This window comes from Filicampus tigris, chromosome 20, assembly GCF_054856515.1.
Source record: "Filicampus tigris isolate MCC_2025a chromosome 20, RoL_Ftig_1.0, whole genome shotgun sequence".
Taxonomy (NCBI): Eukaryota; Metazoa; Chordata; class Actinopteri; order Syngnathiformes; family Syngnathidae; genus Filicampus; species Filicampus tigris.
In genome coordinates, this window is record NC_141236.1 from 10,989,842 (window position 1) to 11,002,590 (window position 12,749).

At 43.7% G+C, this 12,749-nt stretch overlaps 2 protein-coding genes and 1 long non-coding RNA gene across 12 annotated transcripts in view; 1 reads left to right on the forward strand and 2 right to left on the reverse strand.

Annotated features, from left to right (window-relative positions):
- The window catches only part of fam184ab (family with sequence similarity 184 member Ab), a 28,887-nt gene extending 24,449 nt beyond the window's left edge, over positions 1-4,438 (reverse strand). For 2 of the 8 annotated variants that reach the window (XM_086018597.1, XM_086018596.1), the window contains exon 1: positions 3,651-4,437. In XM_086018597.1, coding sequence (XP_085874723.1) covers positions 3,651-3,845 — 195 coding nt within the window. In that variant the 5' untranslated portion in view covers positions 3,846-4,437. Of the gene's footprint in view, positions 1-788; positions 993-1,120; positions 1,255-3,650 lie in introns of those variants that run through there. The other 6 variants (XM_086018595.1, XM_086018594.1, XM_086018593.1 and 3 more) reach the window with 6 other exon arrangements.
- LOC147128301 (uncharacterized) lies at positions 632-3,906 on the forward strand. The gene is made up of 3 exons (XR_015083833.1): positions 632-1,088; positions 1,162-1,253; positions 3,687-3,906. It is a non-coding gene; the product is annotated as an uncharacterized LOC147128301 (long non-coding RNA).
- A 641-nt stretch (positions 4,439-5,079) lies between the features above and the next one.
- man1a1 (mannosidase, alpha, class 1A, member 1) overlaps positions 5,080-12,749 on the reverse strand; it is an 85,858-nt gene continuing 78,188 nt past the window's right edge. For 2 of the 3 annotated variants that reach the window (XM_086018604.1, XM_086018605.1), the window contains 4 exons: positions 12,309-12,528; positions 12,033-12,205; positions 11,360-11,475; positions 6,301-11,140 (listed from right to left, as the gene is read on the reverse strand). In XM_086018604.1, coding sequence (XP_085874730.1) covers positions 11,014-11,140; positions 11,360-11,475; positions 12,033-12,205; positions 12,309-12,528 — 636 coding nt within the window. In that variant the 3' untranslated portion in view covers positions 6,301-11,013. Of the gene's footprint in view, positions 5,196-6,300; positions 11,141-11,359; positions 11,476-12,032; positions 12,206-12,308; positions 12,529-12,749 lie in introns of those variants that run through there. The other variant, XM_086018606.1, reaches the window with a different exon arrangement.

Below are 12,749 nucleotides of genomic sequence, written 5' to 3' on the forward strand. Positions count from 1 at the left end.
TTTTTTTTTTTGCCCATCCCAAATTCACCCATTCACACGTTTTTTACTGTTGCAGCTACGGGTTAAAGTTAGCCAGCCCATCAACGTAGACTTTCAAAATGATTTGGAACTTTTCCCCCCAGAACTTGTAAACTTCCGGACGACCACTTTTTGGTTCCAGGTAGCACAAGTAGGGGAGAAGTCCAAGACTTGTTCCTGTTCCTGTAACTTTCCCGCAATTAGAGCATGTGCTCCAGATAGAGTCGTGTGAGGCTCAGCATATTAGCGTTCTGGTGTTGACGCTTCATGTTTGTTGTCTTCTGAGAGCGTTTGTCTCCCAGCAAGTGGAACACTTTTGCTTCGGGGATATGTTGTCATGGAAACTGCGGCGCTCTTTTGTTCTCGCACAGTCTACTTTGATGGACTCGTTAGCGCGCCGCGGTGCCCGTAAAGCCGATAAGGACTCAAACGATGTCTAATTTGGGCCAAAGGAAACGGCGACTAGACTGGCAAGCTAACGTGTTGCGAGAAAATGATAAGTAAATAACTGCTAAGCACACCAAAATAAACTGCTGCGTAATGCTCGCAACATGCGAAATTGAATCCAAAACTGGCACGAAAATGCTAATCAAGTTCACGACGGATGCTAAATCCAACTTGTTGATGTAAGGCAAGAGCTAAATGCAGTGTGCGAATGCTATGCTACATGCTAGAAGGCAAAGTGACGGCGGCCATACGCTATCGATTGCATTTCAAATGGCAAGAAAGAATGCCGAGTCATGCTCTGCCACCATTTTGTCACGACATACTTCATGCGTTGGCCACTGAGGCCGCCGACATCACATCCATGTCGCCTCTTCTGACTTACGAGTACAGCTTGACTGCATCTCCGTGGGAACGAACGGGAGACGCCGCTCGAGGATGTTCGCGCGCTCTGATGAGCTGATTCCGAGTTAGCCAATCAGAAGAAAGACCACGAGAAGGAAAATGTGCCTTCCTAAGAAAAATGAGCCGGCAAATCACGCTCGGTGTGAGTGGCCGAGTTTCGGCGTGTGAGTGCGTGCGCTATCTTAATGAAATCGGACAAAGAATTGTGACAATGAGCAGAGGTTAATAAACTGTACATGGCACGCGCACGTACACACTCAAGCGGTAATCCCCTCTGGTTTTTCGTTCCCCCAGAATGGCGTTTATGGAGATTACGACGAGGGCCTAAACATGCGGTCTCCTCTGGACAGCTGTGACATCACTTCCTGCTCTGTGGGAGGTATGAGGTGGGCCAAAAATTCACGCCATGCGGGCTGTCGTTTTTTCACATTCCAGAAATGTCGTTTTCCCACAGTTCCACATTTTTCACCCCGAAAATTCATTCCCAATGATGCTTTCAATTGAACATATTCGCATCAGTCCAATTCAAAATGTTCAGCTCATTCAATTCACCTTGGGAACTTTTTTCAAGACTCCAAAATTCCCAGGTACCAAAACTTCACATTGTTCGCCAATATCATTGTCAAGACCATTCCACATCCTTCCCTTTAATTCCATATCATTCCACGTGATTCCTTACTTTTTCCATTCAGCCTTGACACCCAATTTCTCTAGAAATTGCATTTCCTAGTAATGAAATAAAACAACCCGTTTTTCAATTTTATGACTAATTGACTTGTAATTAACTCAACTATCTGAAGTCAAATGTATATGTAACATTGTTTATTTTATCCGAAATAATTATTAACCACAAACCTACACTGAGCATCCAATCAGAACTTGCTGGTGTCAAATGCGACATTAATCACAACCATCAGGGGGCGTATTTGCCCGCAATCTTAAATCGTCTTTTCCGAAGTTGGGAAGGGTGCGTCGGTAGGTATCGTTTACGTAAGCTTATTTGCTCCATGTTACTTCTTTTATGTACGTATTGAAGCCACATTTTAAACGCCGCGCATTATAATTCCAACGACGCCACAACAACTTTGGCAGCCTCCACTGTGCCTAATCGAGCGTCCTGCGCTTCCAACGGGAAGCGTGTGCGCCTGAGAGACGGCGCCAGACCTCCGGCTTGTGGCGATAATGACACACTCAAACCCTCCGCGAGTTCCAACCTGCCAAGGATCGTGTCATGCATTGTTGGGGATCAACGGCCAGACCTCCCCCAAGGCAAGGCTGGAAGTTTCGGAATGCCCTTGAAAGGCCCGACGAGAGTCAGTCAGCGGAGCCGTAAAATACTGGCTGCTCGTTGTAAAGCTTGAGACAAAGCACTCATATTTACTTGGCTCAAATCGCTCATTGCTATAAGCAAAAAAAAAAAAAAAAAAAATCTAAGTAATTCAATATAGCAGAGCAAACAGATAAAGCGCATTGTAGCAAACATACACATATACATACTGTATATAAATATATAGAACGATATATATACAGATATATGCAAATGTGTACCCTCCCCCGAATGGCTTAAAAGTTACGAGTTAGTTTACTGTCAAACTAAACATCAAACAAAGAGAATTACCCCTTGTCTCTTTAACTACATCATTTTACTCCACACACTGGATTATACTGCCGCCCAGAGGCAAAATCGCATACACCAGGACGAGTTAGCAATGAATCAATCATGACGCTGCTTCGTGTTTTATTGAAGTTATCAGGATGTTTTTATTAAGTACTATAATATATAGAATGCTATTTTCCTACATGTTATTTTTTGTAATATTACGGGGGGCGGAACGAATTAACGGCCTTTGCATTCATTACCATCGGGAAAGATGATTTGACATTTGTGCTTTGAGTCACACGCGTAGTCACAGAACAAAATCAACTCGTATCTTAGAGCACTTCTGTGACTTGGGCCTCTTCCACTTCCCCTTGACCATTCAAAGACCAAATGTGCGCATTTCTGCAGCAACATGTGCAAATATGGTGAGAACACGTGCAGACAGTTCTCTGGACTGTTTCAAGCTCCCTCTTGAATACTGATCAATTTGAATAACTTTTTGGTGTGCTTTGTGGGTCTCCTTAGGAAAAGTCATCCCGTTTCGGGGTGAAAGGAGGATTTTCTTTTTCCAGCACTGCTAAATGTCAAAACCGGTGAGACTTGACAGAGCTTTGTCCCACTACCAAAGTTGCCCCCTCTGCTTCCATAATGTCAACATGAACATGGAAGAAAATGTCAGGCGGCTGTTGCTGTGTGTGATTAGTGACTGATGTGATTAATGTTGTGGCTAATGACCGCGCGTGTGGCTCGCTGATGGATGCAGCATCCCGACAAAACGCTTTCACCTTCAGGCAGCTCACATCGCTCGTTGTCTGGAGCAACAGTATGCCAACACCAAACTTCCTTTAAGAATCGCCCAATTTAAGAATTGTGCAACGTGGTGCCCATTGGCGTTGGTGAGAGCAACGTGCGAGCCTGCTCTTAAATTCTTCAATTAAATGCATTGTTGCTGGAAATCACAGCACGTTTTCATCGATGCAAATTTAAGATATTCTAACGCCGATTTAATAGGAGAACTGTACGAATCCTGAGGAAATGCGAAATATAGTCGTAGCTCTCAGAAACCTGCAACGCCGAGGGTGCAAACCTAATATATGGGCACTCCTGAACGGAGTCTGGGCAAAGAGTTGAAAGCAGCGATTGCATGGGATGCAAAAGAGGCCTCCGCACATCTGCGCCTTACCTTGGTCAGCTGGGCGATCTTCTTGCTCATTTTCAGGTGCAGGTCTTGGGTATATTCCATGGCCAGGCCGGACTGGAAGCAGGTTGTGGACGTGGATGTGGACGTGGATGTCGATGACGATGAAGAAGATGATGAAGTGTATTTCCCCTGACCGGCAGGGCAGTAATACTGCTGCCAACCCGACCCAGTCGCCATCTTCACGATGATGCTTCAGATGCTTGATGGAGATGTAAGCTTTATTAAAAAAAAATAATAAGACGACTTATTTCTTTTACACAAACCTAACGAAAAACATGACGCAGCAAGCCGTTTAAAAAATGTCCCATTTTGCTTCGGCTCCGGACGCGAGAGGGGGTGAAAAAAAAAAAAGTGACGAGCAGAATTTTAAGCTCCGGAGATGTCAGCGGCGCGCATCGTGAACGACGCCGCCGCCAGCGCTCCGAGGTGCGGGTACGGCCGTTTTCACCTGCCGCTGACGCGCAGCGCAAGTCGGGCTGCCGTCTGGCTGCCGCCTGGCTGCCCACCTCCCCGCTCGGTCACCTTGGAGCCCAAATGAGAAGCCGTCGCGCCGGATTGGTCCTCCCCTCGGTGCTGCGCGGCTACATGGAGGTGCGTTTGGGCGTGCGCGAGACTGGCCGGTGGGCGAGCGTGCGCGACGGACGGACGCACGGACGGACGGACGGATGGACGGGTGGACGGACGCAGCAGCAGCCGCAGCCTCAGCTCCCCCGTCAGCCTCCCGAGCCCGGCTGCTGGTACGCTCCTGTTGCCATGGATCACCTCAACAGTCCGTGCTGCGTTCAAGGGCAATGGGACAGTGGCGACGCCTTCACGGGCGGGAAGACAAACGAGTGTCAAACGAATCGAATCTCCCCGCTAGCACAAACGAGGGCAACGTTAGATATTTAGAGAAGTATTTTGTTCTTTATCTAAACTTATTCTAAAACAATATTTACCATCCTACTTTTGAAAATGTTTATCATTTACAATATATTGGAATGACCGTTATTTACTGTTATTTTTTTTTTCAAATAAAACATTTGATTAAAATGTTTCCTTTATGCGCACACATCTTTACAGACTGTCACGTATTCAAAGTTTGCAATCGATAGGACCAAGGTGGGGCGCAACGTATCAACGTAGATGTCACACCCCAGCTCGCCTTGGCAAGTACTGGAGCACGTAAAACATTTTCAAAAGAGGTGTGTTACTACTTTCCCCAGCACAAAGACTTTCTGGTCCAGAGATCTCGGACCTTTTCTCAAAAGCAGATTAAAGGGAAGATCTTGTCTTTTTCATAAACAACACGTGAGCGTGTCACAAATGCAGAACGAACAGAAGAACCCGAAGGAGAAGGTCTGAAGTCTTCACATGACGTGAATGACAAAGACATCGCTCACTTTTGTTGCCGGATGGTGTGCTTGTCACAGCACGGAGCTTGTTACAATTGCGCGTGCACACGTCGCCAGGGGAAATGCGCTCATGTCGCCACATATCAGCGAATATGCTCGCTCCTGTTGTTGTAGCGCCTGTTCAGCTCATTCCCTGTCGGGAAAAAGACACCAAAAGAGTTAGCATTAGCATAAGTTATGCTGCCTCCAGTCAATTTAAACAGGCTAGTTTCCCCATTTATTTTGTTCCGTTAATACATTTACTTGATCATATGCCAATCATATTTTGCCTTTGAAACACTATGCTAGGGACTAGTGTCCACTTTAATGTCTTCATGGTCCACCCCCAACCCAAACACACAGACACACCAAATGCATTTACACTTGCCGCCAATTATACAGATTTTTGCCTAGTTCCTATCCCCCTGCGAATAGCGGGGGTCCTTTGTAAATGGGTTATTTTGCCAATAAACAGGCCGCCAGAGAACAAAAATACTTTTTGGCTCCAAATTAAATATTTCATTAAGCCACTAAGTGCGTGCGTCCGTCTGGCATGCAGACAATAGAAGTTACATAAGCGTGTTAGAACATCAGATGACAAAAAAAAACCCCACTAATAAGAGGTTTGGAAAGCAACGTATGCTGTAACTTTTCTCGGCAAATTAATTGTTTTTAAATTTCCAATGTTGATGCCCAGATGGCTTTTAGGTCCGGTTTCTTGTACAGAGAGAGAGACAGGGAAAAAAAGAAGACATCTGCTTCACGTGTGCACCAACATAGTCACCACAAAGAGGAACTCAGCAAGCACACACGCTTCAAACCCGAATAATCATTTAAAACCCTACACTCACCGTATCAAAACCCTAACCCTGTCTTGGAACCCTTCATTTGAAAGCAGTGAATTTAGCACTCTCTTGAAACTTTAACCGAGGTTTTAAACCTTCACCCTACTTTGAAAGACCGCATTTAAAACGGAAACCCTCGTTTGATAACCAAATTTAAAACCCTAACCCTGTCTTAAAACCCTACTAGACAAACCAATTCATAAATCTGAAAAAAAAAAAATTAAGTGAACCTTGTGAGTCGTTTGCGCTCCTCTGCTGCTCTCTGGTGGCGAGAATGATGCATTGCACACATGAACATTAAATTGCTTTTTACTTTTTTTTTTCTTTTTTATATCAGCGAGTATGCAAGAATCCACTGTAATGCATTTTTCATATTTGAGGTGCGACTAAATGAAAAAATAAAAACCCCGAAGCGACACATAATAAAATCTCTTTATTGTTGATTATAGAAGTGTAACAAATATAATTTCTTAAAAAGTCTGCAGCGCTTTAATCTCATTTTGAATCCACAAATCTTGATAGAAATGTCCAGCGGCTTTTAAGCCACAACCCGATCATTTACAAGAATCATCGTCATAATAATAACAATATTTCTTTTCAAAACACAATCATAAAACATTTGTCCACAAATTAAAATATTGCATTAACACACAAAAAAAAAAAATTCTGCAACTGTTCACATCCCGAGATTGCCGTCACAGATTCCGAATATTAAATACAACAGAGTCGCCACTCGTTAAACACAATTCAAAATAAAACACGGCAAATATTTGAGAAATGTCAGATGCGCCTTTTCCGGAAACATCCAAAAGTACACGCTCATCTCAATCAAATAATTGGAAATTTGATTTCATTGACTAGTTTGGCTCAAGACTCAAGCGTCATGTCAAATATGTTTCGGAACACACGCAAAAGAATATGAACAACAATTGAAGGCTTCCTCAAGTTTGTCGAATGCGGAACTCAACATCAACAAATTCCAACTGTGAAATTCAAATGTTGAAATTAGCAATTGGAAACACAGCAGACTTTTCTTCTCTCTTGGACAAACCAATTCAAACGCTTGCTTCCGTCTTGAAACCCAAACCGTCTTCGAATACTAACCTTGTCTTAAAACCTCAATTCAGTCTTTAAACTCGATTCCAGGTTTGAAATTCTATCCCGCTGAAGTGTCTTTGGACCACGAGTCAAGTCAAATTGATTTATTTAGCCCTTAATCACAAGAAAGTCTCAAAGGGCTTCACATATGCACCAGATCATACACACGATATCCCCTGATCTTAACCCCCAGGAGGGCAAGGAAAGACTAAAAAAAAAAACCATTTGGGGAAAAGTGAGAAACCTTGAGAAGGGACCGCAGATGGGGGAGGGGGCGGGGGGGATCCCCCTCAGTGTTTGTTAGAGTGATGTGATAGTTAGTCAAATGAAGTGCTGCGGGAAGATGACATTGGTGAGGCGAGCAGGGGCCCAATGGTCAATGTAGAAATCGCCATAGCAACGCCTCCGAGGATGTGGCCAGCCTCCAATCTTGTAGTAGTCAGTTGCTGTTGGATCGAACTTTGGAATGCCCTACCGCGGATATTAGAGGCACTACCTCAGTAGAAATGTTTGAAACACGACTTTAAAACCACAAATTTGACTTTTTTTTTTTTTCCGTCAATATTTTACCTCCTCTTTCCGCAAGCATTTACATTTCATCTTTAAAAATGTAATCGCTACAGACAAAAGGAAACAGAAAATTGTATTTGAAAATCTCTTTTTCCCCCCAGCATGTTTGTTGTAAGATGTTCTTTCTCGTTCATTTATGGATATATTATGGCCATAAATTATGTTTTTAGGATATTTGGATTATGGGGAGGGGGTGAGAAAAGTTCGGAGGAAAGAAACCTGCACTTGTAGAGGAAGACCACCAACAACAAAATCAAAAAGATGAAGAGAAAAATAAAAAGAGAAAGACAACAAGTGTCATCACGCTGTCGTCATCTCTACGATGACGAAAAAGAACAAAAAACAGATAAAAATAAAAAAAGCAAGAAACAAAAATTAGAACAAAGAAGAAAGAATAAAATAAAAAGTAACAGACGACAAAACAGTCGAAAGAATAAACACAAACAGAAGAAAAAAGCAAAAAATGACAAAAATGAACACAAAAATCAAAAGGAACCAAAACGGACGCAAAAAAATTACGAAAAGAACCTAAAAGACATGAACAAAACAACAAAAGAATATTTAACATTTAAAAATGACAAAAATGAACAAGACAAAGTAAAATGTCACAAAACACAAAGACCAACAAGAACCAAGACAACATAAAAAAGAAAAAGTCTAACAATAACAAAACAGACAACAAAAAAGAACACAAACAAAAAAAAAGGCGTGAAACTGAATTCACTTCACATTGGCTGGTACATTCACACATTATCATGCCTTGTCATTTTTCTCATTGCCGTTTTTGTTCCAGCCAACTTGATTCTTCTTTCCAGTTGTCATCGTTGCCCGGAAATAACAAAGGTACACAGTAACAATAATAATAAATTAACACAATCAAACATGACAATCAAAATCAATCACAAATTAATCGTCCATAAATACGATCTGACACTCTTTTTGCGACCTCAGCTGCTTCATTTAATCACCGAAACACGCTCAAATGAGCACTTTTCTGATTTTTGACGTTCCAAAACGTGAACACTGCTCATGTGATCAAATAAACTGTGAGTAAAAAAAAAAAATCTGATTAAAAAAAAAATAAAATAAAACCATCCCTGTAAGAAGTTACCTTGAGTATACCCAAATCCGTCAGAAAATGGCTGCTATGCAGCCGTCCCTCCACTGGGTGTCAGTGTTGTACAGAGAGTACATGCTGACGCCAAGTGGACGACTTGAATTGGAAGTTGATTTCACCTGCGCTAATAACCCAATATGCAACCTAAACCCAATCTGCTACACAGCCATGAAAAGCACCCGAGCGCGCTTGTTACGCTCAAGCTATTGTTAACTGTGACCGTCACAACTATAAATGGAAAATGACGAGGAGTAGTTCGTCCAAATAGCGTTGCCGTAGGCTGCAGATTGAGGAACCACAAAGCCCATAATCCGTCCATGAGTAAACAGTCTGAAGCAGACTGTAATTGATGTGCCGCAACACTAGGTGTCAGTATAGTACAGGAAACGTAGCCAGCAGCTAATCCGATGCAGGTAAGTAATTCAGTTGACCAGCAGGGGTCGCTAACAACCAAGTAATAACCTGACTGCTCCTGTTGCGGTACAATGACCCCACTTCTATCGCGGTTCATCGTTGGCGCCCCGTTTCAGGCTCAATTTGGAGTTCTGTTCATTTAAAGCAGGTCGATGCAGAAATTGCTCAAATAACATCATGTGCAGTTTTAGTTTTGGTCTTTTCCATTTTGCAGGGCTGAATGCCGGTGAGTTTTGCTGCTCCGTGCGTTGTTTGAACGTTTATGATGAGCATAATAGCGATGCTAATTTTGCCATTACAGTGGCGCCCCGAGATACCAGTGTTCTTACTGTGGTTTATACAGAACACTACTGTTGAGCGCAATTTTTATCATTAAAACATGTTAAATTTGCGGGAGTTTTTTGTGGGGGGGGTGGGTGCTTGAACGGATGAATTGTATTTCCGTTCAATTCGATAGGGAAAGTCAAGTGTGGTCAAACAAATTCCACTTGCATCTCAAGGCACCACTGAATATGTGAGCGTTTAGCTCGCTGACTTTCGTAAGACAAAGTGATATTTGTTTAAACATTTCAGCGTTTAAAATTGATATAGAACATATTGTTTTAAATGATATGGTGTCTCTCAATCATGGCCGCTAACCTTTTGCGGGTCTGGAAGATATTCCCTGCGATAAATGGCGGCTCACTTCACCCTTCCCCCTCTTCGAGCTACATCATTGTTTTTTCACAGCCGGTTTCGTTTGTGCGAGCAGCCTGGAAGTGAAGGCACAAGATGAAGAGTGGCTTTTGAGCGAGGCGTCGTGAGGACACGGCCGCCGACCCAACAAGCATCCGTCAAGGCGCAGCGTTGCTGCCGACAACTACAAGGACGCCGCGATGACTCGCCGTGGCTTCAAGTGGCTCTGACAAATTTTCTTATGCTGCAGCTGAAGAAAAATGAAGAAAAACATCCAAAACAAAGATTTGGGCGGCGAGCTGCTTGCTTCCCAATAAAAAAAATAAAAAAAATAAAAAAAAGTGAAAAAAGATCAAAAGCAACAAGAGAGGTCCAAAGTCTAGTTGATGTCTGCTCTCCCCGCCTAGTCGTAAGATTAGGAACAGCTGCTCAAGAGGTCCCACTACAATAATTCTGCCTTTATAAACATGTTAGTGGTCGGAGCTCATTTCAGGGCCTCTCGTGCACTCAATGTCAATTTTATCAAACCTTTGACACTCCCAAAAGCAAAAGGGCATTATTATCTGTTGTAAAGGCAGAATTTTTGGACACAAAACTCTGTGCTAGTATTAGCCTCACAATGCTACATTGTTGGTTGTCGACTTTTCGATCAAGTGATACCTCCCATTAAAAGGTGAGGATGACAGCTGTCCAGATATGTGATTATTTCATCCATATGCACTCGTGCGGTGACCACAAAACGTTTCGTTTTTTTTTTTTTTTTTGCTTTCGAAGTGGCTCCCAATGCTACGCTGTTGGTTCTAAACCGAAGAAGTAAAATCTGTCAAACATACAAAAGCTGAAACGACGATTGCGTCTTCTTGTAAACACGATCACAGGAAGTGATGTCACCGGGCGGCGCGTGGAAACATCCCGTCTGCGTCTTGAGAAGGCCAAAAGAGTTTTTTTTTTTTTTTTCCTGTCAACGCTGACGTGGCATGGGCGGCGTCCATCTTGTCTCCCTCTCGCCAGCACTTAAGATGGCGTCCGAGATATCCTGGCCTCTCAAGGCTCTTTGAAAAAAGGTCGTCGCGGAAGCCGGCAAAAACAACAGGACCACAAAAATACCCCACGAGATGACGCGACAGACGAAAGTCGGCTCTGATCCCGTTCAATGAATTGTCAAAAAAGTCGTCTTCCGGTTGGCAAAAAAAAAATAAAAATAAAAAAAATCAAACCTTAGAGGGCTTGTACAAGGGCGCCAAAGTTGTTTCCTACTCCACCTCGTTGGTCCGCTCTGGTGGCTCCTTGCGAATGACGGGCAGCGGGTGAGCCTCCGTGTTGAACACCCAGTGCTCCAGTGAGACGTGGTCGTCGTCGGAGAACAGCAAATACAGATACCTGGGAAGCAACGGGATGCGGAAACATTCGGATCATGAGTATGCTTCTTGTTATTTTTTTCTACTTATAGCGATGGAACAGCAACATCATCTTTAACTTACTGTCACAATATCAAGACTCAAATAATCTATTTTGGCTAACTGAATGCAAATCATCTTTTCTGACTTTTGAAGGGCTCTGTGGCTTCTAATTGCTTGTTTTCTTCTTTCGGCGTCTTACTTGAGCGTCTCGGCCAGGAAGAAGCTCTGCTGCACGTCGTCGTGGTTGGGCGTGGACGAGTAGACGTCTCGGACGCCACTGTAGCCTCCCTCGACCTTACAGTGCTGCTCCAAGGCCTGCGGGGCAGCGGGTTCAAAGGTCAAATTTAGGCCTGCTGACAATTCGGACAAATCCAGGCTTCGGCTATTATTTTCTTAATTTTTTTGTCCAAGGTTTGCTAGCTTAATTCCAACAGACAAATATACCATAGACGGGCTAAGGAAAGTAGCATCTATCTTGTGATAACCCTTTAAAGAACTTCTATTTGAACACAAGCGGTAGCGACACTTGCATGCAATAATACTACTGGAAGATATTCTTTATCCTCTGAAGAAAAACGACTATTCCTCAGTTTCATCATCAAATCTACATGTTGCACTTCTGTATGTACTACATACCTCTGCAACCTTTTGAGGTTGAGGAGGTCTCGCACGTCATAGGCTTATTATGATGAATACTTTTTTCAATTGTCCATTCTTCCATTCATATTTTAAAAGGTGAATTTACAATTTAGCCATCATGTGAAATGTGTTTCACATTTTTGGGGGACATTTCCTTTTATTCAGCCCCAGTGGCTACAATCGCGATTCGTATTCTTACGGTGAGCTCGGTAGTGACGTAAAAGTGCCATTACCATGACGGCCTCCCAGCCCCACTCCCTGTACTTTGGGTCGTGGGTGAACCTCCACATGTACATGTAGGTCTCGATGACTTCGGGCCGCAGGATGAAGTACTTCTCATTTTGCCGCGTGGCGATGGCCTCCACGCCGCCGTCGAAACGGAACGCCTCCGGGCCCAGCTTTAAAGCTAAACATTTTTTTTTTTTTTTTTTTTTCAATAAATGAAAATAAATAAAACCCTCATGACGGCACCGTCACTCTTGGACAGGAAATGTTTGGCGTCCAAATACCGGTTCTGGAGTAGGACTCGTGGCAGGTCCTCGCGATCTCGGCCGCCTGCTCCATTTGGTGGCCCGTCTTGTCGTCGGGCGCCCCGTCGGCACCGAGCGCCACCATGCCGCCGGCGAAACAGGTCAGGTGACCCATCTTATGCTCCAGAAGGCCCCCCTTCCACTCGGCGATGTAGGTCAAGCCGCCGCTCGACTTCCTCATCAGGCTGCTCTCGATGGCCTGCAAATGGAAGATTTTAGTCTACCAAATTCTAATTTTCACATACTTTGACGGACGGCGAAGGCCGCTTCGTGTCATTCGCCAACAAGTTGAGGTTGAAAATTCCGCCTCGCGAGCCGGTTTTCCCTTTGCAGTCTGAAACGTGGTTGCCATCGTGAGTCAAAGTCTCAAGAAGCCGTGCCAAAACAGACACAGGAAGTTTGGTTTGGCGATTCAGAAAA